The 26,457-nt window shown below is 36.4% G+C and overlaps 1 protein-coding gene across 1 annotated transcript in view; it reads right to left on the minus strand.

Moving 5' to 3' along the window:
- Window positions 1-219: 219 nt before the first annotated feature.
- The window catches only part of LOC125232244 (pyrokinin-1 receptor-like), a 188,795-nt gene continuing 162,557 nt past the window's right edge, over window positions 220-26,457 (minus strand). Inside the window, exon 6 of the mRNA XM_048137926.1 lies at window positions 220-1,064. Within this exon, the coding sequence (XP_047993883.1) occupies window positions 852-1,064 (213 nt within the window). The 3' untranslated portion in view covers window positions 220-851. The remainder of the gene's footprint in view (window positions 1,065-26,457) is intronic.

Below are 26,457 nucleotides of genomic sequence, written 5' to 3' on the forward strand. Positions count from 1 at the left end.
AAACTACGTGACTCAATAATATCGAAAAATATGGCAAAATGCTCACAAATATTGGGATACGCCTCTACCCCCAAAGCGTTAAGATGGCGACTATATACCACACTATACATAAAATTCAATGTTTCTTATAGTTGTAGTCAATGTAGAACTTATAGTTCTGATTTAGATACACTTGTTTCTGTCTTCTGGATAAGTTTTCGATGCTCGAGTTCGAGATTTAGATACGTCCTGCTATGTATCTCTTTTTCTGTCTTCTGGATTTAACTATAACCAATTCTTTTTTTGATTGACAGTTTATCGCTTCTCCACTCATCTTTTTATTGACAAGATCCATATAAGAAAGATGCATATCTTTCAAGTATTTTTCAAACATACTTATATACTCAAACGCAATGTAGTAAGATTAACTATAATATTGTCGGTGATTTCTTACAACTTATTTTTTCTTCGATCTTTGTATTAACGCTTTTAAAACAAATAATTCGCATTAACACTCAAAATATTATAACAAGTTTAACATAAGCAAATTATCTCTGCTAACTACTTACGAGTTACAATAATAAAAGGTTTTCCACATTACTAAACTCATTATTGTCTAACATAATACTAACCCTTCCAGGGACCCAATTTTTTCATCAAACAGCTCGAGTGTATTCACATTTTAAAATCCGTTTTGATTTTGATATTGATATGATAAAACATTCACTTAGTCGCGCACGAAAGTGTCTAAATTTCTAGCGTTAAGTACAAGCGTATCAAATATCATATCAATACTAAATCAAGATTACGAACATAAATTCCTCGGCCACCGTTCCCCCTAAAGCCAGTCCATAGCTTTAGAGGGGCGTTTCTCAAGTCAGGCCCCCGATGTTACAGTTCACTTGGTACATATAAGTCGCCAGTTCTTCGCCCGTGAGCTCATCGTCGACTTCTCGAAGGGAAGAATTGGAGATGCTCCGAGGAGACCCGACGGAGTCTGAAGGGTCCCGAAGCCAGGGGCGACCCCAGTGCCCGTTGCCACTCGGGATCTCGTTTACGACTGTGAGCTCCCTTCCGTTGAAACACTGCAACAAAATTATGAGTTAGTTTTATGTGGGTAACTTGGTTGACCCAAAACCTGAAGTACCGTATGGTTATGGTGTCAGCACAAGAGTCAGATCTAATAAAGTCAACCACAATGTCGTTGGCCCGTTGTGTCTTTTATTTTATTCATACGTATCGTAATGGATCAGGGAAGTGACGATCCGAATCTGAATATTGCTGCAGCAGCTGTCAAATAAAAAACTAATAGGATTTTAGATATGGATACCTATAAATGGATAACGCTGTCTCATTCATTCAGCGAAAGTGCGACATCACATCAGTGAATCAAGTGCATAAAAAATTAAGTGGACAATAGCGTAACATTTCAATATAAATCATCGCCACGTTTCAACTAGGATTCGCCAGATTTGCGACTTCTCATCTCCTTTACTTCGAAGTCAATGAATATGAGTCTCAGAGGAATGGAGTAATAATTTGTTATTTGTGTCTGCTCTTATTAGTGTCGCGCCCGAAATATGCGATGCCAAGTGGGTCATACACCGAATTAGGACTCTATTGGTTGTCTGTATCTAACGTAAACAATATTTGGTAACTATAACTATAAATAACTACAATCTTACTATAGCCTACAAAACCCACCATACGAAAATTTTGATCCTAGTTGCATTTTAAATTCAGTTGATTTTCATTTGTTCGAAAAATTTTAGAGACAAAAGAAATGCTACTTTATTTATTCGAATGAAAGTTAAATTTCCATTGAAGGGCATTTTCAGAATTTGGGACCCCCTAATTAGCGTAAGTTGTTAAAAAAAATAACTCTTTGCCAGTTTTGTGACGACAATTAAGCGTAAAATCTGTCTAAAAATTTACTATTTTCACATTCTGAATGTAGATTATAGCTTAAAGTTTAATTAATACAAAAACAATATTTTTATAGAAAGAGGATAGGATAGGCTTAGAAAGTCCAAGATTCTTATTCCATACACTTTTTTATGGCGACCCATCTGACATAGCGCGTAGTGATTATTTGTGTGATGAGATATTCGTTCCTGAGTCATGGATGTTTTCTATGTCAAATAAGATTAGGTACAGTACATGTATTGTCGTTGTCTGAGTACCCACAACAAAAGCTTTCTTGAGCTTAGCTTGGGATTCGGTCAGTCTGTGTGAGAATGCCCTACAATACAGTAGTTATTTATTAATTTAAGGCTCGATAGAAAATGACTCCAAAGTTACCTCTTCTCTTAACAATAAATCGTTCCCATGGCTATGATAAGAACTTTTTTGACTTGTTTTTTACTTCAATATATAGGTAATAAGATTATCTAGACGAATCTGATGAGTTTGAGCCGGTAGCGTCATTAAAATAATATAATATTTACCAAATACTACCAAATCCGCAAAGGAAAGATGGAACAACTGTGAACCCAATTTTAAGACCTGTTAAGGGTTCCGTAGTTTTCCTTATTTTTCTCAAAAACTACTGAACCTATCAAGTTAAAAACAATTTTCCTAGAAAGTCTTTATAAAGTTCTACTTTTGTGATTTTTTTCATATTTTTTAAACATACGGTTCAAAAGTTAGAGGGGGGGGCGCACTTTTTTTTCCTTTAGGAGCGATTATTTCCGAAAATACTAATATTATCAAAAAATCATCTTAGTAAACCCTTATTCATTTTTAAATACCTATCCAACAATATATCACACGTTGGGGTTGGAATGAAAAAATATATCAGCCCCCACTTTACATGTAGGGGGGGTACCCTAATAAAACATTTTTTTCCATTTTTTATTTTTGCACTTTGTCGGCGTGATTGAAATACATATTGGTACCAAATTTCAGCTTTCTAGTGCTAACGGTTACTGAGATTATCCGCGGACGGACGGACGGACGGACGGACAGACAGACATGGCGAAACTATAAGGGTTCCTAGTTGACTACGGAACCCTAAAAATTATGTGTATCGACTAATAGATGTATCGCTGTAATATTTTAATCGGTGATCACGATCTTATTTATTTTTTCTAACTCAGTATTGATGTACATAATTGATTGCACTCACGATGAAATCAATAAGGTGAAAGTGACATGCATAATACATATTATACTTAAACCTGTTTTTTATCATTATTTTAATTTAGAGATAGACTAATCCTGTTTTTGCAAAAAAAAATTTTTTTTGAAAATTGTTTTGAAATTGAAAACATTTTCGATGGCACTTATGGCCTCTTCAGTCGCGCGGCGGCGCTTTCAGAGGATGGACCTGTGTCAGTTTTCTCCGCGTGGTCACGTGTCATTGAAACAATGGGGAACAAAGCTTTGAGGAGGCAGAACAAATAATTGCGTGCTAGAAAACAAATAAATAAAGAAAATTCTAATCAAAGCCCGTGAAAAGGTAAGAAAATGATAATTTATATATACACGTAAGTATTTCATTTTCATATGATGTTATCAAGTGACATTTACGATATCTAAACATCATAGATTTTAGAAACCCCTAGATGACGCGTCTGTGACGTCATTACAGGACAACTTTTCCACTTAGAAAATATATGACTGATGTCCAGCTAGTGAACAAACTTACGCAAAATTTTCATAAAAATATTGAATTGTTCGAAAGAAAAGGCGGCGGTAGGTACAGTACTGATTGAAGATCAGGTACGGTAGGTATTTCTGTCTTTCAAAATTTGGTACATATAAGGTTAATTAGATCGTGCTACCCTCCGTCTATATTTTTTCTGTGTCTATGCCAAACATGTGGCCAGCCTGACAGAAATTTTGTTTGACAACTATCGCCATTTTTCCACAATAGTTAAAAGATTTCAGTATTTTAACTTCTCAATAAATTTTGATGAAAGTCCATAATCATGCATTGATAAAGCTGGACAATTTTTAGGGTTCCGTACCTCAAAGAGGAAAACCGGAACCCTTATAGGATCACTCGCGTGTCTGTCTGTCCCTCTGTCACAGCCGATTTCTCCGAAACTACTGGACCGATTTACTTGAAATTTGGCACACGTATGTAAACCTGTGGCCAAAAGACGGACATGTAATTTAATTAAATGAAATTAAATGAAATTTAATCATAGGGGGCACTTTTGGGGGGTAAAATTGAAAATTAAAAATCAAAGTTATTAGAACTATATTGTGCTACATATCAAATGAAAGAGCATTTTATAAGCATCTCAAATATATCTTTTTTATAGTTATTATTTTGGTAATTTAGAAGTTATTTAAGAAAACAAGCAAAAAATTACCATTCCCCCCCCCCCTTATCTCCGAAACTACTTAGCGTAAAATTTAAAAAAAAATACACGAGATAGCCCTCTACCTGTAGATTACAGGAAATCCTATTAGAAATCTACAGTCAAGCGTAAGTCGGCCTTAAGAGAAAAAAACTCAAATTGAGATTTTCACTCACTGCCGCTGCAAGTACTTACTAAATGTTTTGAAATTTTGTGAGCGCCATGGACAGGTAGAAAGAAATTCATTTCTGTTTAGAAATTGTTAAAAATTTTAATCATTTGCCAAAATGACTTAAGTTCATAGTTTTCATACTTTAGATTTTATTCATATCTTAATATAAATAGCACAGATTTCATCAGTGACTGGCTGAGTGACTTCATCATGTTTGAAGTTGTAGGTTCATAAACAACAAGAATAAAATTCGAAACTTTGGCATATATACAGCTTAAAGGCTTTCAATATGAAAAAGAAAAAGCGTTATTTATTCACGACTGACAAATTTTATGTGTCTTTTTAAACAACAGTGACATGACATAATATCTTTTTACATAAAGTCTATGGTCAAAGAAGCTGATGGTTACTGTGTTCTGTTAACAATAGGTTTATAAGAAAAAACTTCTACATAAAGTGGAAAACACGCCGAGATGTTAATCTTTCCCCTCCTGCCGCCTCCCCATTTTTATGTTCCCATTTTCAGTTTTTTTATATATTCAGGAAAACCGTAAAAGCTACGGTTATGATGTTTAGGAGAAGTAGGTATATTTCCATAACAAAGTATTTATTCAAGGTAAGGTATTTGTCCCAATAGTAAAAGTTGTTCATGCTAGTACATCAGATATGACGAGTATTATTAGTCTTCTGGCTACGAAATACACAACTTTTTCTTTAATGCATGTGTATATTAATTAAGATAAAAGAAAACTTTATACGTCAAATTTTTAACCCCCGACGCAAAAACGACGGGGTGTTATAAGTTTCACTTGTCTGTCTGTCTGTCTGTTTGTCTGTCTGTCTGTCTGTGTGTGTCTGTCTGTGGCATCGTAGCTCCCGAACGGATGAACCGATTTCGATATAGTTTTTTTGTTTGAAAGCTGAGTTAGTCGTGAGTGTTCTTAGCCATGTTTTATGAAAATCGGTCCACTATGTCTTTTTCAAAATTTTAATTTTACATTATTTAACAAGAACAATATTAATAAAAATAGTTAACAAAAGTAAAAATCATAAACATGCACCAACGCCTGATTGAACTCGGTCTCAGATCCGGTCCGAAATTGCTAAATTAATGTGTTTGTTCATTCGAACGAAACAAGAAATACTGCTTGTGGCAGGTATATGGAATCCAAATAAAAACAACACGGCTCACGTTCAATTTTAACGCACACTACTATATACAGTTAAGCGTATAATACATACATACATACATACAATCACGCCTGTATCCCATAAAGGGGTAGACAGAACACATGAAACTACTAAAGCAGTGCCACTCTTGGCAAATAAGGGGTTGAAAGAAAACGAAACTGTGACATTGCAGTGACAGGTTGCCAGCCTCTCGCCTACGCCACAATTTAACCCATATCCCATAGTCGCCAATAATAATGTTAAGCGTATAATAATGGGTAATATCGTCACTACCTACTTGAAAAAAAAAACTCGTATCTTCTTTTGTCAAATGTAGTAACCTCCTAGCACACAGTAGCTCGTGTAGGTGAACGCGTACTATGCTTGTATGAGTGAAATATGACAGGTCGACTGTTCGCCTTTTTGACCGGCGGTAATTGTGAAGTAACCGAGAGGGGGTGGGCGGCACTTTCAGCGGGGAGCGGGAGTGGCCATACTGTACTATAGAACTCTTTATTATACTGTAACAATTGTGTAGGTATGTAGGTGCATATAGAGTTACTGTATTTCAACTTTGAGTAGCAGTAGAGATTCTTTCAAAGTAGTGATTATATTGCAAGCTCTAGTCTTTAAATCTCCCCGGCAAACCGTAGCGATTTAACTTACTCTCGTTTGCAATATTTGAAGTATAGCTACAAACCTACATGTACACCCTGTTTTTATTGAATTCCGTTAACTTTAAGGGAAGGTTCTTTAGATCAAATACATTCTTAACTCTTACGGTTATCGAGTTATTAAAAAAATAAAGATAATTACTGAACACGTGTGCACACCTGCATGCCTTTTGACATGTGCCGTCAATCACTTGACACTAACTTGAATGTTATTCTTAAGGGTCTCTCACACTAACAAATTCATATCTCTCACGCTATCATTTTTTTTTCTTGCGAATTTAACTAAAAGGAAACAAAAAAAAACACGGTGTATATAATGAGGCCTTTTTTCCCACAAGTTTGAGATATCTTCCGATCCATTAAGTTTCAGTAAATTTTTAAGCACACTTGTGTAAGTTTGGGCTCTTGACTTGACCTTTTTCCTTAATTTCGCCGATTTGATCCAAAAAACTTTTTCGTAATGTTCGTCTCCGTAACTCATAAGTTTTGTATTATATTAGATTTCTATTTGAAGTACACATAGGTATAAGTGGTATAACTGTATGTAAAACTATAGAAATCGTTCGACTGTTTATATGTACTTTTTGCTTTTGTCAGCTTAATCCATACCTACTAATGTTATAAATGGGAAAGTGTGTGTCTGTTTGTTTATCCGTATTTCACGGCAAAACTAAGCAACGAATTGACGTGATTTTTTTTAATGGAGATAGTTGAAGGAATGGAGAGTGACATCAGGCTATTTTTTGTCTCTTTCCAACCCCCTACTTCCCTAAAATGGAGGGGGGAGTTTGTATGGAGCATGCGCAAGTTTCAAATTTAATGCGAGTGAAGCCGCGGGCAAAAGCTATTTCATTATACCTAAACGTAAGAAAAGAAGATTGTTTACTTCGAATTCTAAATGAGAAAGTACGAATTTGCAGAATAAACCTACTAAAGTACTGTTTTAATTTTAGTGTAGGTACCTACATTAAATAATCATTTAATTGGGCCATTTTTTTCAAAGTTGTCCACCCCACTTTTTTTGTAACATGGGTATTTTTTACGCGATTAATACTCAGAATCGCGAGCTCTTTCGATCCTGATAGCAGAAAAAAAATGTCCCAAGATTTCCATACATTTTTTCGAACCTTCCATTCCGTTACCGCCATACAAAATGTATGAAAAAATGGTAACGGAATGGGAAAAAAACCTTGGGACACTTTTTTTTCTTCTATTAGAATCGAAAGAGCTCACGATTATGAGTGGAAACCACATAAAAAATTCCAAATTCAAAAAAAAAGTGGGGTGGACAACTTTGAAAAAAATGGCCCAATTACATGGGTGATACGCAGATACGAGTAAGTTTCATATACTTAGGAGAAAGAAAGAATGAAAGGAATCATATTTATTTAACATCCTAAACATTATATGTACATCCATACTAATATTATAAACGGGAAAGTGTGTGTGTCTGTTTGTTTGTCCGTCTTTCACGGCAAAACGGAGCGACGAATAAACGCGATTTTTTAAGTCGAGATCTTTGAAGGGATGGAGAGTGACATAGGCTACTTTTTGTCTCTTTCTAACGCGAGCGAAGCCGCTGGCAAAAGCTAGTTGAAAATAAAGCATGTAAATATAAAAAAAGATCGCTAAAATAGAAAATAGGACGCTAATAAACAAGAAGGGTTCTTATTTATGCCGTCGGCCAGGCATTAGCTAATAAACTAAATATATGCTGACTGCAAATAAAATCGCTCATAAATCCAAAAATAAGGCCCGTAGGCCTCCGCTATAAATTATTTCTCCAATCCAAGCCTAATAGTCTACATCGGGAAATATTCAGGATCCTCTGACGTAAAATATTACTTTGAGGTTTTCGGGTTTCCCGGTTTGCGAACACAGAGTTGGGGAATAGACGACGCAAGCTTTTAGGCTGGTTTTTATCCCCGACGCAAAAACGACGGGGTGTTATAAGTTTGACGTATCTGTCTGTCCGTTTGTCTGTCTGTCTGTCTGTCTATCTGTCTATCTGTCTGTCTGTCTGTCTGTCTGTCTGTGTGTGTGTCTGTCTGTGGCATCGTAGCTCTCCAACGGATGAACCGATTTAGATTTAGTTTTTTTGTCGGAAACTGAGTTAGTCGGGAGTGTTCTTAGCTTTCATGAAAATCGGTCCACTATGTCGCAGGTTATAGTGTCACTCGGACCGACCGCGCGGAGCGGTCAAATTACATACAGTATGTAAACTAACGAAAACCATTTACTGTAACCCGTAAATGTCCAGATGATACTGAGAAACTTTTACTATGGGATCAACCCCGAAATCACGAAAATATCTTCTGACAGTTTCATAGGTAGTTTTATTTTATAGTAAGTATTTCCTATGGGAGAGTAAATTTTTATTTCGCGTTTTGGGTGTTGGTCCCATAGTAAAAGTTTCTCAGTATCACCTGGACATTTACGGGTTACAGTAAATGGTTTTCGTTAGTTTACATACTGTATAGGTACATATGAAGTTGATGTTGTTGTCCGCACGGACCCGTTCGCTTTACTCTAAAACGCTCCCTGACTTTATCTGTCTAAACAAATTTATTTGTTGATATGATGTAAATATGCAATACTTGTTTTTCATAAATTATGTTTATACAGGGTGTATTTTTGATATTAGGTACCTCAAACTTTAACCAGACCAAGGTTTTAGTGCTCAGAACCCATATAACAAATATTTATAAGTTTGGTCCTAACTACCAGAGCGTAAACACAAAATAAAAATTCTGAAAAACCCCCGACATAGTTGACCGATTTTTATGAAACATGGCTAAGAATACTCTCGACTAATTCAGCTTTCAAACAAAAAAAAAACCGGCCAAGTGCGAGTCGGACTCGCGCACCGAGGGTTCCGTACAAAATTAAAAATTTATGGTTTTCGTAATTTTTCCTTTATCTATGCTATAAGACGTTGCTTCGTACCAAATTTCAAGATTCTGAGTTCACGGGAAGCACCCTGTAGGTTTTGATTCCCTTGCAAGTGTCGAAAATTTGCGGCATAAACGGCTGTATCTTTTGATTGCGTTGGCTTAGAAGTTTGATTTTTTCACAGCTTCAAGGGACAGTAGACCTGAGTAATTGATATACATTTCAGCTTCATACCTCCACGCGTTCCTGAGAAAAAGGGTCTTGACAGACGGACGGACGGACGGACAGACGGACAACAAAGTGATCCTATAAGGGTTCCGTTTTTTCCTTTTGAGGTACGGAACCCTAAAAACTAAATCAATATCGGTTCATCCGTTCGGGAACTACGATGCCACAGACACACACACACACAAATAGACAGACAAGACAAACAGACAAACAGACAGACAGACACGTCAAAATTGTAATACCCTGTCGTATTTGCGTCGGGGGTTAAAAAAATATTGAGCAACAATGTATTGAGTATTTGACATCTCGAAAACGCGCTCTAATTGACAGTTCATTATGTCAAGTCAGCTAACAATAAAATTTTGAAAAAACCCCCGACCGCGACATAGTGGACCGATTTTCATAAAACATGGCTAAGAACACTCCCGACTAACTCAGCTTTCAAACAAAAAAAAAACTAAATCGAAATCGGTTCATCCGTTCGGGAGCTACGATGCCACAGAGAGACACACACACAGACAGACAGACAAACAGACAAACAGACAGACACGTCAAACTTATAACACCCCGTCGTTTTTGCGTCGGGGGTTAAAAATAGCACACTTGGGCATTTTCAGAAATTGGGTCCCAAAATTAGTGACAGTTGTTAACAAAAATTAACTCGATGTCAGTTATGTGACGACAATTAAGAATATAATTGGTCTAAAAACAAACTTTTTACATGTTCTAAATGTACATTATTGCTTATAGTTTATGTAATTAACACAAAAGCAACATTTTCATTGAAATGTCATGCTTGTCGTCACAAAACTGATAGTTTGTTAACAATTTTCACTAATTTTGGGTTCCAATTTTTGAAAATGCCCTCTTTTACTTATTTAGTAGTTTATTACCAGATATCAAAACATCGCATAGGCACATCTCGGACACTGACGATCAAATATATGAAAGAGGCGCGTTCCTAGCACACATTCTAAGCTCGTGTAGGTGAACGCGTACTATGCTTGTATGAGTGAGATATGACAGTTCAACAGCTCGCGATTTTGACAGGCGGTAACTGTGTGGTAACCGAGAGGGGGTGGGTGGCACTTTTAGCGGGGAGCGGTAGTGGCCATACTGTACAATAGTACCTACTCTTTATTATACTGTGGCATAGGCTCACATTATTGTCATTCTTCGATCATTTCATACCGGTAATAAACGTGGCTGAAATGATTACAATCATTTCCCATTATTATAATGACACAAAAGATCAGTTTTACGATTATCTACAGATCTACACCGTTACAACTTCTTGCTTAATGCCTTACGTGATTGTATTAAGGGCCTTATCAGACTGGCGATTTGCGAGCGAGTTGAAAGCGGATCTAATATTATAGAGAGTTACTGTCAAAGTAAAATGTGTAATCACAGTGCATATACTGCCATCTCTCGACACAGGCTTCAAACTTTGAACTCAGTTTTGACAATTTGGCCCATATTTTTTTCTAGACCTCCGGAACGAAAATCGCACGCAACAATTACCGCACTATCAGCGCTATCCATCGCATTATCTTTGATATTAGGAAATCTAGATTTTGTCATTCGTTTGTAAAGGGCTAATAATTCTAATAAAGCCTTTATGTCGGATAACGCATTATGGATGAGTGGACAACCGGATAAACGAAATGCGGTGTTTCTGCGGCTTTTGCTCGTAATTCCACTCATTTAGAAACGGAAATTTAGAACTCAAAAACCGGCCAAGGGCGTGTCGGGCCACGCTCAGTGTAGGGTTCCGTAGTTTTCCGTATTTTTCTCAAAAACTACTGAACCTATCAAGTTCAAAACAATTTTCCTAGAAAGTCTTTATAAAGTTCTACTTTTGTGATTTTTTTCATATTTTTTAAACATATGGTTCAAAAGTTAGAGGGGGGGGGGGGACGCACTTTTTTTCCTTTAGGAGCGATTATTTCCGAAAATATAAATATTATCAAAAAACTATCTTAGCAAACCCTTATTCATTTTTAAATACCTATCCAACAATATATCACACGTTAGGGTTGGAATGAAAAAAAAATTCATCTCCCACTTTACATGTAGGGGGGGTACCCTAATAAAACATTTTTTTCCATTTTTTATTTTTGCACTTTGTCGGCGTGATTCATCTACATATTGGTACCAAATTTCAGCTTTCTAGTGCTAACGGTTACTGAGATTATCCGCGGACGGACGGACGGACGGACGGACGGACGGACAGACAGACATGGCGAAACTATAAGGGTTCCTAGTTGACTACGGAACCCTAAAAATGGCTCAAGCGTTTCTGTGCTAAAGAAATTTGTAAAAATTTCATTAACCCTTAAATGCATGAATTTTTCTTTTAACGAGATATGAATATATGTGTTAGACAATGGTTTCCTGACTCTGGGAAAAAAAAAATTAAGATCGATTTTTATACTAAATCAGTGTTAGAAGTTAAATAGGCCAAATCTTATTTATATAAATATATCGTTATTAGTAAGTTTTATTTAAAAAAATGACTACTATTAAAAAGGTACACTATTTGAGAAACCCCTATGATAAAATGTTTAAACATAAACTAATTACTAACTTCGAAAAAATCAGCCTAAATCACATACTAAAAATCGCCATCTTCCTGTTTTTTACACTTTTCCGCCATTTCATCTTAATTCTTAAATAATAAATAGTAAATCATTATATTATTTAATTGTTTATTAAATAGTAATAAATAATGAATAATAATTAAGCAATAAATGTGATTGTAGATAGCTATATATCGAGCCACGGGCCATCAAATATATGATGCATATATACATCACCATGCATTTAAGGGTTAAATAATTATTTTTTAATAAGCGCTGGTGGCCTAGAACGGTAAGAGCGTGCGACTTTCAATCCGGAGCTCGTGGGTTCGAACCCCGGCTTGTACCAATGAGTTTTTCGGAACTTATGTACGAAATGTAATTTGATATTTGCCAGTCGCTTTTCGGTGAAGTAAAACATCGTGAGGAATCCGGACTAATTCCAATAAGGCCTAGTTACCCTTTGGGTGGGAAGGTCAGATGGCAGTCGCTTTCGTAAAAACTAGTGCCTATCAAATCTTGGGATTAGTTGTCACAGCGGATCTCAGGCTCCCATGAGCCGTGGCAAAATGCCGGGATAACGCAAGGATGATGATGATGATTAAATAACTATTTTTTTCACCAGTACCTATCGTAATAGGTACAAGTGGTTAGGACACAATGTTATCTACTTTTCAATTTTTTTTGGGTTGAATCAAAATACGTTACAGGATATCGTACCTACCTAAACAGCATGGATAGTTATAATAATATAGGCTAGTTTTCTATACTTAAAATAAAATATTTTATGCAGTGCACGAAATAAATCACCACATAATTAGAAGAAAAATATGGACAGATATTTAAACAAAATTTATATTTAATAAGTCAAAGAGAAAGATATCATTTCGGTCAAATAAGTTGATTATCATACGAAGTTATCATTAGCGTCATGACGACGCGACGTTCCAAATAAACGCATTTACGCACTGTAAAATGCACTAAGTTTTGGTTAAATGCACTAAAGTCACGAAGTACTTAAATAGATTGATCAATATTCAATGAAGGTGTGATATCTATTGTCCAACCAGTAAGTACAATACTGTGTCTGAGGTAAGTTACATGCCTGAGTGCAGGTGTGTTGAAATGTGAAACTAATAATGAAATGTTTTACGCACTGACAAGTTCACAAATAAGATGATAATACAATCTGATCATTTATCTATGTATTGTACATTAAGTCCAGTAAAGAAATGCCTAATAAAAATGCTCATTTTGAAGCTGGTTTATATCAGTTTGCGGTGTGTTGATTGCCATGGGGTGTGATTTCTGTCAAACTTGCACTTTTATTACATCAAGTGCATGCACAACATGCATTATCAGTATTATAATACCACACTGGACTTATGGTTTGGCCGTGGTTTCTTGTGTTTATTTTCCAGATCAGAAATGATTGCTTTGACTCCTAGGAATGGAGATCAAGTATCAGAGAAATGTTCATGTATTGTGGAACAAAATTTTGGATGAAACAAACAACATAAATATGGACATTATAGCCATCCCTTTCTAATGTGATATGGGTCTGCAAAGTAACATAGCGGTATGTATATAATATATTGATGCCAAAACAGGTAATACTGTGAGATAATTATTATGTTTTTAATTGAGAAATAATAATTATTTATATATTTTAAATTATAAATGTGTACTGAATAATTTGAAGAGGGTGCATTTAGTTGTGCCGTAGAGCTGGAATGATAGAAGTGTTCATAGTTGTGGTAAAGTCTCCGAGACTTATTCTTAATTTAAGTGTGAAATAAATGTGCTTGGCACCTTGAGGAGATGCTGAATTCCATAATAAATCATAATTAAGATGTATTTACAGAATTTTTAGAAAGTATTGAGGTAAGGAATATTAGTGTAGTTGTATGTTGCTGAAGTGAACCGGGTTATAATAAGTTTAAACTGCCACTTGCCTATCAACGGGGAAGTAATTGTATAACGGTTAAATATGAAAAATATTTATTTATATGAGCAAATTTACATAATAACTATGCTAGCTTGTATCAAAAAAATAGGTCCGTGAGGCATTGTACAAAGGATGCTGGCGACCTTTCCTCGTTGTATTGCTGATATGTTGATTGAGTTGATTTCAAAAGATATCTGGTCAATTCTATTAATAATAAGAAATTCGTGACTGCACTGTTGTGTTGTGCCGCAGTGATATGACTTATATACCTAATAGTGATGTTAGACTACATTGAAGTTATTTTTTTTTTTTAATAGAACTAAATTGAAGTTATGATCATTTTGTCAGGTTCCCATTTGAGTTTAATTGATCCATCACTCAGTACTTGTATTTACTAGTGTGATGTGAAGGGAAGATTGTATCTCGCTGGAAGTACAGTAGGTGTGTGATTTTGAATATTTTGAGATGATAGTTTAGATTGATTTGAAATCTAATGACTATTGGTTAGTTCCACAAGAGGAAACATGGCAAAATTTACAACTATGTTCAGCTGTTGAAAAGCTCATCGCAAATAAATTTATTAATACATAATGGAAATTAAATACTTCCATAACGTAGGAGATTTATGTTATCCAAGTATTATTATTGTTTTGTATGTGTTTGCCTATCTTATGTGTAGGTATTATAGACATTCATTATGATGGAATATTAACCTGTGCAACAAGTACAGCGCTAAGGAACTGCTCACTTTGATTGCATAAGAAGAATAATGAAAGAATTTACTACTGCCAGTACTAGATGTGATTACTGATTACGATTAGAGATAGGTACTATTTCATTTATTCAGTAAAACTGTTCTTAACGTTGGTAAGACATCAGGAAACGGGAGGCATTACTGGTCGTTCTTATTGATATGATAAAACATTTTATGCCTCGTTTTGCTGCAAGTGTTTCTTGCAAAAAAAAAAGTACCTAGTTATGAAATATAGTGCCTATAAAGTGGGTCAAATGTAAGTTATATGGTGTCTTGTAGTTGCGGAACTGCGTCGATTTAAATTCTATAGAGTATTCACATTCTATAAAGGACTTCTCAATTGCAATCTCACTGTGCGGACCCAGTGGTATGTTCTAATTTCATTATTATAATGTTTTTACTTTGTCAACTAAAATTTGGAAATGATCCCAAGGTTAGTGTCTCATGACATAGGTACTAATTGAATATTTAGTCTCTTGTACTTTATTTAATGAGGGGTAACAGGATCAAATCATCAATATATAATGTAACTACTATTATATGAGTTTATATACCTACTAGATAGTATCGTAATAAGAAAAACCATTACAAATGCATACAGTTATACCTACTTGAGCTGGTTGGTAATCTGTCTTTGATAATTTTCAATGTTTGTTCGAAATTAAAATTTTAAGTAATTTACACCATTTCTTTTACGAAAATTTGCCAAAAATGGACGCTATATAGTGCTGGCGTCTAGACAAAATGCACAGGCATTTGTTTTAGATAGAATCAGGGGTCGGACACTGTTCTGGTAGGGCGAGTTCGGCTGGCATTGCTGCATAGCAATTGTTAGGGTTGACACAACTTGAAGTTCCCTCGTGTGCTTGCAATGCCACACATAAGACAATTAGGTGAATAAAATCTGAATGGTCTAATAGTCTTAGGTATATGGTACGGATAGTACCATGCACTACAAAAGGAAAATACAATGCGACGCGGAACTTCGGTTCTATGGGAATTTCTGTATGTAAATACTATTATTTATTCTGTGGTTGAAGAGTCAAGTTCTACATTAAAATTTACTTTTATTGTATAATATTACCAAATACCAAAAATTTGGAAAATACACTCAATTTAGTGATAATATTACAGCATGTTGACTTTTTAACATTGGAACTTGAAGTACCTATGTAAGAAGTTTTTGTCTAAAACGACAGCAATGAATATTACTATCACTGCACCTGACAAACCAAGGTCCCTTGCAGCATCTGTATTTGTGTCTGTCTATTTGTACGTTCCCGATAAACTCAGAAACTGTTACACGAATGTTTAAAATGCGGTGTTTACCTCTGATAGATTGATTTTTGAGATGTTTCGATGTATGACTTGTTAAGCTTTTATGTAAATTGGGAGTTTTAATTGGAAGCACTACTGAAGCCGTTTGAGACAACAAAACAATGTGCATGAGATTATCTCTCTTTCATTAGAAAATAAAGTTCACGATGTCAATGTCTGTTCTTAGGGTAAAATTAAACTGGTCATAACCTGCTAACCCTGGCCATGTAGTAACTGTCTGCCAGACGCTAATGTATTCAATTGTGAAATGCTCTTTAATTATTTTATATTTCTATAGCTTTTAACTGTTACTTATAGATATTTTTGGGTCAATATACAAAGTTTAGTGGAAAGTAAATATATTGGAGTACTAATGATCCTGACTTTGGAATTTAGTACTTGTGTCCGGAAGACTAATTATAAAATAATTTTCACTTTCTAAACTACAGTACATGTCACATACTGTTCGTGACGCAACGCAAATGCTTAATTTTAATTCCAGCAAATGGTGATGCATTTCCCACCAATTTTAAAAGATAGATAAATGTATATTTTTGTACTTATATGTGTTCACAATCATAATTATGTTTGATAAATAACGTGTAAAATATTTATTGGTTTACATGTTGGATGCTGAATGTATATTATGTCCGAGAGCTGCGGTGACATGGTTGGAGAGCTTTGGTGGCATGGTTGGAGAGTTGCGGTGACATGGTTGGAGGCCGCTGCGTCCTGTGTGTACGTACGCGGTAGATGGAAGACAACTTGCCACCACTCCACGGCGGTTGGAGTGAGGCCGCTGCGTCCAGTGTGCGCACGCGGTGTTGAAGATGATTCGCTGGAGGCCGCTGCGTCCAGTGTGCGCACGCGGTGTTGAATCTTATTTTCGCTTGAGGCCGATACCCCCTGCGCGGGTACGCGGGTACAAGTAAGGGTCTCTGAGGCCGATAGCTCCCTGTGTGAGAACGCGGTAACAGAGATCACCAAATAGTCTGCTTGAGGCCGATAGCTCCCTGTGTGAGAACGCGGTAACAAGAGGCACCCCTACGCTTGCGTGAGACGGATGCTCCCTGTGCGAGTACGCCGTAACAAGCTCACCACACAGCCTGTGTCTGTGTACTTCATCGACAGCGCCAGTGGACAGCGTGGCGGCGGAGCTGCGACAGCTTTAAAACGGTGACTGTCAGGAGGCTGCGCAGGATCGGGACAGGTGGTGATCTCTCATTTCGTAGGCTGACTCATTTGGGATCACTGAGCGAAAATAGGTACGTGGTGGCATTATAAATATAATAGTACATATATTTTTACACCCTGTGCGTGTATCAGGATATAATATAGGACAACTAATGCTTGCATGAGACGGATACTCTCTGTGCGGGTACGCCGTAACAAGCTCACCATACAGCCTGTGTCTGTACATCTTAATTTACTAAAGTGAATTTCACATCTAGTGTGTGTATTGATATTATAAAAATAACAGTAGATATTTATATTGTTACTCCCTATGCATGTCTCAGGATATAATATAAGTTTAGCGGTCCAAATGTTTTGACGCCTTGTATTGTGTGCGTCGTGATATAATGATCACTGTGCATATACACCGTGTTTCACTTAACACTAAAAACCTGAAAACCGTTTGTTCAGAATCGAGAGTAGAATCGATGGAGCTATATCTTGATGGGGGTAATATTTTTATTTAAATTAGTATTATTAGTTATTTTGTATGTGCCTATTCTATTGTATTCATAATACAACATTGTGTACCTATATCGCATTGCTAGAGGTTGTTTACCTTTTTCAGTATTTGGAGGTATGTTTATCATAAGTTATAACAAAATAAACTCGTACCTAATTACAACCTTGTCATTTTGAACATTGGGTTTAAATTTGCTTACTGAGATTACCTGTCCAATTTGAAGCTGTGACAAAGCTTTAAAGTCTTTTACAGTGACATCGTAGCTGTCTATTGGTAAACCTTATGTCGTTGCAGTAACGTACACAAATAAATAGTTTAATGGTTTATGATGGTAGTTAGCAATTATTTTATTGAGTGTAGAGCTAAAAGTCAAGTAGAGTAGAAAATTAAAAATTCAATTTAAGAAAAAATAACCATCAGATTAAAAAATGAATACTCTAGATGAGTTTAAAAAATAAAAAAATCTGTTGGGGTGTCTGAGGTTTTGAGTGGTACCGGAAACACGTTGTATATTATTTTGCACCGTTTGTGTGTATTTAATTATCCAACACTGTTGTAAACTTTCTGCCTTAAATTCACGCTAGTCGTTGAGTTGCAGGAAATCATCCACGCTACGGTACCATACTATACATACACCCCGTGCGTGTGTGGGTGTGGACGTGGGACACGTTATGTGATGACACAAGTTACCAGACACTTACTTTCTGTTTCCAAGTCCAACTCATTACATTTACTGACGGTAGTTTTGGGTGACCACGAGAGCATATATATTGTAGTGTGGCATACCCACGGTTCAGCGGCGGCATTGCGAGCAGCGACTAAGGCCCTCTTGCACCAACCACTTAACTCGGGGTTAGTGGGCTGTCATCTGTCAAATTCCATATAAAATGGTGCGTTAACCCTCGGGTTAACCCTTCATTTTCGTTGGTGCAAGTGGCCCTAAGTGTAGTAGGTGTTGTTGGTTATAATTATAACCTTAAGCTTCACATTAGCTTGTGATGCAACAGTCTTACTCTTGTTATAGGTAATAGGTACCTATATTGAAGTGTATGTTTACCTGACTATGCACTCGCTGTCCAAAGATGTAGATTTAGCAATTACAAAACTTATTTTTAAAATCAATATATAAATATGTGTTACGTAGATATAAACAATATTCATTCAGTACTTTTAGTAGTGATACTAGAAAACAATGTGAATTATGATATTCATTTTCCTCAAATTGCAACAATTTTTGTGTGTACCTATTGTAAGGCCGTAATGTTTATATGTACTACAACAAAATTCGTTCAACAGTGATTGTAATTTACCTAGAATAAGTAAGTATAACCAAAGACATATGTAACTCCGTATAGACAGCTACAGTCTAAGAAAATACGGAACCCTAAAAACGTACCTCAGAACCATTTAGAAATAGGTACGGTAGCCTAGATGGCGCTAATACTAATATTTGACATTTTAACACATATCAAGCTAAGAATATGGGCTAAATTGTCTAAACTGAGGTTTAGAAGTTTCAAGCTTGTGTAGAGAGATGGCAGTCTATGCACTGTGCTTACATAATATATTATGTTGACAGAACTCTATAATATTCGATCTTCTTCATTCATATTCATTCATATTATTTATGGCATTCATATCATTCTTTGGTATAACATTAGATCTACAAGGAAGTTGGCACAGCCTTCGGAAAACTAATACGTTGTTAGAGGTGTAATTGATTTCCAAAATAAACCAGCGAATGCTTCCACATAACACAAAACATTTAAATAAAATATGAATAACTAACTCAACGTAGTTTTCTGCTTCTTTACTTATTTTCGATATTACAAATTTAATAAATTTCATCTAAACTGTTAAACGTTTACATATTATTGTGTAAGGGTGTTACTGCTTTAACTGAAACAGATATTATTAATAAAATGTGATTTGAAAATTTAATAACGTGCAATAGGCTAGGCTATAAAATATTTTATGCAGTGCACCAAATAATTAGAAGAAATATATGGACAGTAATTATGTTTAAACATTATTTCTATTTAATAAGTCAAAGAAAAGATATAAAAAGTAAATGAATTGACCGTGACGTCACTCCTCAGTATTTCATAGTAATTCCACATTAGCAAAAAAAATTATTTATTGAACAAAAGAAATCATTAAAAAATACATACGTTTAGATCCACAGCGCAGGCTTCGTCATATAACAGAGTGTCCATCCACCTAAGGTTTCGTCAAAATAAAACATTACCATAACATACATTATCCGCAACACGCATCGTCAAAACTCCAGCACACAAAAAAAAAAAAAAAAAAGGCAAACACAATACCCTTAATAAAAACCTTATATCCCAACCCGGTCAGTACCCGGAACAAACGTCCCCAAAATACCAGCCGCGTTGCCGCGCTGTATAGCCAACGATATACGTTGTACCAGGTACGAACCCGATCTAGGATCGCAACCCCTATCCCGCAAGCGTCTACCCAGGGCCTTCACAAAATCCTTGGCTTCGGCGCACCAGGGACCAGCCGACTCAACCGCAACAGGGACAAAATCGTACACCGGCTTCAAGTTCGAGTACTTGGTATGCTTTTGCCTTGCCGCGTACTCCGCCGCCCCGCCCGCCGCACGCGTAGTCTGTGCCAGATGTGATGGAGCAAACGTGCTCACACACGTAGCATCCCACAACAAACTACGACCTTTAGCCCACGGAACGAGAGTGAGACCGTCAGGCCTCTTTCCATCCGTACGACTAAGGCCCTGGGGCTCCAACACGCACGGCAGGTTCGCCGACACCATCGCCCTGCGAACGATATCATTAATCGCATGATGTCGAGGAAACCTACCAGCACACCGCGCACAACTCAGCCCATGGTGCCCATTTGCCTCCACCGTTACACCAAATTATTAGCAAATCGTTTTGACAGTTTTTAAAAAAGAAGCTGATTTGACTAGTAGGAAACTAGCCTATTCGAACAATATGGGTTGACCTTGGGATGTAGACCGTGACAGACTGATGCTGTTATACACCTTTTTGGATACGTCTTTCTAGGGTTGCATGTTGCTTAACTTGTTACTGTACTTTTGTTAAAATAAAAATAAAAAAATATTTTATTTTCTAAATTTGTTAACAAGTGTTAGCTATATGATTATGTACTTATACATCGGTAGTTGGATGAGGACATCCAGTCTATTACGGATGGCCGGAGACATTATGTATAAGTAAAATTGTTCTGTCTTTGTTTTATTAGAATCTTTTTCAAAATGTAAAAATATTTTTTTTATGCAGTGGAACTTTACTTAGGTACTCGAACCTTGACTTTTGATTTCGTGACACCTAGTTTTTGCTTTGATTATGTTTTATTTTCGCTACCCGAAGGTTGTCTGGTAGAGGTCGCTCTTGAGCGATAATACCACCTGTTGTCTGCCTCTGTTTAAAATAATTTGTTTTGTCGCCACTATTTTTTTTTCTGTAAGTATCTTTTGCGGAGGTGTGCCAATAAAGGCTAATACTATCTATATACCTTCATAAGACGAAGTCATCGTTAACACAAAATTACCCACTGGAAAATTATATTTTCTTGTGTCCAAAATTTCCACTGTATAATGCCAAAATTGTGTATGTTATACCTACAGATTGCTAAGTCAACCTTTTTTTTGTCAGTGTTTTGCTTATAAAGTAAATTAATTGACCGTGACGTCACTCCTCATAGGAATTCCATACTAGAAAACTGTTTTGACAGTTCTTAAAAAGAAGCTGATTTGACTAGTAGGAAACTATAGCCTATTATAGTGTATAACGCCTTCAAATGCTTGCCATGACAAATGACAATCACAGGTAGCGAACGAGCAGAGCCGCCAGGATGAGAAGCAGTCATCACCGCCAATGGAAATAGCAATATCAACATCAAGGGAGCCACTGAAATGCGTTACCGACCTTTGAGAACCCTAAATACCTGCTTCATGAATAGCCCCATATCATAGCATAAGGCCTCATTCAGATGGCGTGGGCCCTAAAAGAAGTTAGCTCATTCCACAACTAACGTTAAAAGCTATAAATTTAAATAGATATCATACACGAAAGAAAAAACGACAAGGCCCACTGGTGGCCGACCCGGGAATCGAACCTTGTATGTAGTGTATGTATCGTACTTAATGTATTGTATTTTTATTAGAACATGTACTTGAATGTATTTTGACCTGTAACTCAATGTTATAAATAAAGTATTGTATTGTATTGTATTGTATTGAACCCGGGTCTTCAGCTTACACGGCTAACGTCTTTACCACTAAACCACCCGCCCGCCGTGGTACCCGACGAAATGTCTCTAGTGTATGTTGTCTCTGATAAGGCTAGGCGCCTTTATAATTTAATTTATAATTTATATAAAGTAGTGTGACTAATTGAAAAAATAACAAATCAAAAAAGTATTCAATAAAATAATTTGATTTGTTCCCCTAGTTGTTACGTTAAAAACGTTAAATAAGGCCCCATTTAGACGGTACCAGAACTCGCATACGAGTTTTATTACATTGCGGTATTCGATGGCTGTGCAAAATTTTATGTAACCTCAACAGCCCGCAATGTAACTAAATTCGCATGCGAGTTCAAGGCTCTTGTTAAGAAACTCATGTCCGGACCGTTTTAGACCCAGAACCGATCCCAATGTCAAATAGAAGTCACACAAGGGCGTAGATTCGACCGCCGTGACGTATTGACCAAGACATTTGAAACGTTACGATCAGTCATCACATTCGCGATTCTGGCACAGACCATAACTTGGACTAGATCACGCCATCGGATAACTTTAGAAGTCTAACTAGAGCTAAGGTGTAGGGTAAAGTGACATTAGGCCGTTTTCACATTATCCGATCCGATATCGGATGTAGGAAGGTCTTCATTTATGTATTTAATAGATCATTATTACTAAAAAACGATATAAAACGCAAAAAAATGCGGATTTAATGCCGATGGCACTCTCCTACAACAGTTTTTGTCCGAGGCACCCGGGAACTGCCGATATCGGCAGGACACTTCCGACATTTTTTGGCATGCCGGACCCCCCGCCAGTTGTCGGCCGATAATATTTATTTGTGTGCATATATAATGTATGTATACGTTTGTAGTAGTGTGCGTGACAAAAATGGCGTCTATTAAACAGCTGCTAATGATCGAAATTCAAATAAGGCCGGCAACAGACAGTCTTAAAAATTCATAATCTTAAAAAAAAATTGTATGCAAACTGACAGTTCAAACTGACACTGACAGATCTATCAGTGTCAGTTTGCATACAAATCTTTTCTAAGATTATGAATTTTTAAGACTGTCTGTTGCCGGCCTTAGTTGAGAATTTCCATTGAAAAAAAAAAAAAAGTTTGTAATGCATCGGTCCGAATTGCGGATACTAGTTTTTTTTATCTTTTAGTAGATGTAGTTGAATGTAAAATTAATTATTTTTCCTGACACTCTGAGTATTTTTTATGCTCGTTATTTTAATTTTACAATATAATATTTATATTATAGTGATTATAATTATGAAATATAAAACATTTTTTAAATATTTTTTGATACAAAATCATACTTCATTGATTTGGAACAATGCGTTTTATCGGACCGACATCCGACACTATCGGAAGCGTTTATCGGATGTAGGATGTCGGTCCGATATCGGATCGGATAATGTGAAAACGGCCTAAGAGTTAAGATATTATAATTATTCTTAGAGAATTTTTGTGTGAAATTGACCTAAAGAACCTTCCCTAAAGTTAACAATTTTTTTAATGCCACGTCGGTGGCAAACAGGTATACCTACGGCCCGCCTATAAAAACAGGCTTTATGTACTGTAAAATTATGGTCATAGAAAAACTTGTACTGCAAATTTTTACATATAGGGGACACATGAAACTGTTCAAGTTCCAGTGTCACTTCTATGGTTTGAAAAAAGACTAAATGGTGATGTATTACAATGACAGGTTTCCACCCCATCGCCCACACCACAATTGAACCCATATCGACTTCCTCAACACCCACGGGAGGACGAGGTAGATATCTCTACCCCTGAGAATATCGATTCGAGGAAATATTTGCCATAACACGAGATCATGCTATGATCGTATTACTTATATTTTTGTAAGATACTCTTGACGTGAACCTGATATACCTTTTGATGTTGATTGTAACAGGTTTTGTGTTTTCTTTAACCTTTTATGATGTTTACAAAAGTTCCAATATAATAAAAAACACAAGATCGGCCGAAGTGGAGGCATACAGTGAGAATAAAAGTGCAAGCCTTCGAAGAACAGAGACGAGTGGAACTTGACACCAAGCGCGACGAGATAAAGGCCCGACCACCTGCAGCCATCAACTATAATTTCATCGGAGGGGTGCTGACATGCAGTGAGTGTGGTCGTACATTCACTGCAAAAATAGGCTACGTCAGCCACCTGAGAGCTCACGACTGTCGCTCTCAATAATAAGCCAAAACCCAGTCGCTGAGGCCGAAACCGGCCGGGATAGGATGATGATGATAATAAAAATACATGTTAAAATAAAATAAAATAAATAATTATAGGACATTCTTACACAGATTGACTGAGGCCCACGGTAAGCTCAAGAAAGCTTGTGTTGTGGGTACTCAGACAACGATATATATAATATATATGTCGGCGCAAGGCACCTGTAACCCTATAGTGGCTGAGGCCCGTGAAGGTGGGCCACATTCCTGGTCCAATGTTTACATTAACAGCATTAGCGGAATTGTCACAGTGATATCTTTGTTCTTTGAGACGGGGCGGATATTATAAACACCGCCGAACGTAGCCGTGGGTCCGATGTGGTACGTAATGAAATTAGTTGTTTATTATAAGCATTCCTTGAGGAGCCAAGAGGGCATTAAGATTTGGGACATGGTTGAATATAGACGCGCGACCGCGCGCTATCCCAGAACCGTGCCGTGAGATTACGTGTGCGCTTTAAGTACCGACTTGTACCACTTGACCCACGGATTCGTTTCCGTTTCTGATAACTTAGTGATGTTAAAGCTTTGATTGACTTGGTGTGATTTCTTTGTGATTTGGAACTTAATTAACTGTCGTTGTGATTTAGTAATATTCGTTACATAATTTATTGCATAAACATTTACTGGACTTGTGTGTGTGATATGCCCACCGTTTCCGCCCACCATGGAGCTGGTGCCAGGCCCCTGATGCTTTCGTAGAGCTACCGGCTCCGACATCAGAAGTGGGATCGTAAAAGAGGAAAATTCTGGAAAGTTGTGGAAATTCCGAAATCAACAATGTATTGGAATTTGATTGAAAATCGATTGGAGGTTGTTTTGTTCGTCATTTGAGGATCTACCGTATGGAAGATGCAACCTATTAAGATGGGAATTCTCTAAAATAAGAAAAATACCTGTTGAAATGTTATATGTTGGAAATATTACACCTGCAATTGGTTTGATTACTTCCCGGAAGCGGAATAAGTGCTGCGATATTTAGTCGCGCGATGGTTGCAGAGTGCAGCAACTTTGACTGCGGACACTGTGGTGCAGTACGAATTTATCCAGACTGCACAGCAATCGTTTATCTATTGGGATGACAAGATAAGTAATAGACATTAAGCCTTTATACACTTTTGTGTGTTGTTTTGTTGAGTTTCAATGTTTTTGATAATATGATATGAAGTGTTAACTCTTATGTTAACAGAAAGTCGATATAGCATCGAACGTAATTATTTGATGTCGATTACATTATGCGACGAACCTACGGAATAATGTTTTATGACTGAGATTTTATTACATGAACGGATTATTCATTTGTTTTTGTTTTAGATACCATAGAGATTAATGTATGTTTTATCAGAACCTTGACCATGTCATTTAAATGGTTTCAACGATATTTTGTTGACCTGATTTGAGAAGTTTTTTTTGAAGATTTCTGAGAGAGATGCTGAGTATTAATTACTATAATAGAGGTAATTAAAGTTTACTGTATTTGAACTAAACATTGTTTAGTGTTGTAATTAGAAGAGCCTAGCCGGTGAGAAACCACTATTAAGAAAATGTGTTTTTTTTTTGTCAAGTAATCTGGATAGCGAAATCTTGAGCCAAATCATAATTGCTTTCGTTGAATACTTGATTAAAGGTATCAAGCTTTTGTATGGTTATAAATTAACAGCGAAAATGATGCAGTCTAATGTGTTATCTACATCTCGGTGGAAAAGACATTACCACATGATAGTACCTGATGTTCAGTGAAGCACCCACTGTGCTGTCGTGATGAGAATTTGTTTGATTTGATTATCGGGTCATCAAGTGACGTGACATATTTAGTTGAACTTCTTTGATAACATTTTCATTAAAAAAAAAAAAAAAAAAAATTAGTAGTATCAAGATATTCATGAATCATCGATAGATCATTTTGGTTATGGTTAGTTTCATGCAATTTGCTAAATGCTCAATGAAAAGAAATGGATTCTTATCTTTTGATTTATAAAGATGTGGCAATTATTAAAACCATGAAACAGGATCAACTGAGGTTTGATTTAAGAACTATTTCATTTATTAAGGAGACAATGACAAACTTTGTTTCGATAATTTTTAGAGAAAGGGACATTATATAGTCCACATAAAATAGAAGGCTTGCATTCTTTATGATATGTGTTGGCATTGGCATTTGTGGTGTCGTTGTTGCCAGATTTGGTTGTGTTAATTGTGTTTGACTCCGGTTGGTGAGTCG

Source organism: Leguminivora glycinivorella, chromosome 1, assembly GCF_023078275.1.
Source record: "Leguminivora glycinivorella isolate SPB_JAAS2020 chromosome 1, LegGlyc_1.1, whole genome shotgun sequence".
NCBI lineage: Eukaryota > Metazoa > Arthropoda > Insecta > Lepidoptera > Tortricidae > Leguminivora > Leguminivora glycinivorella.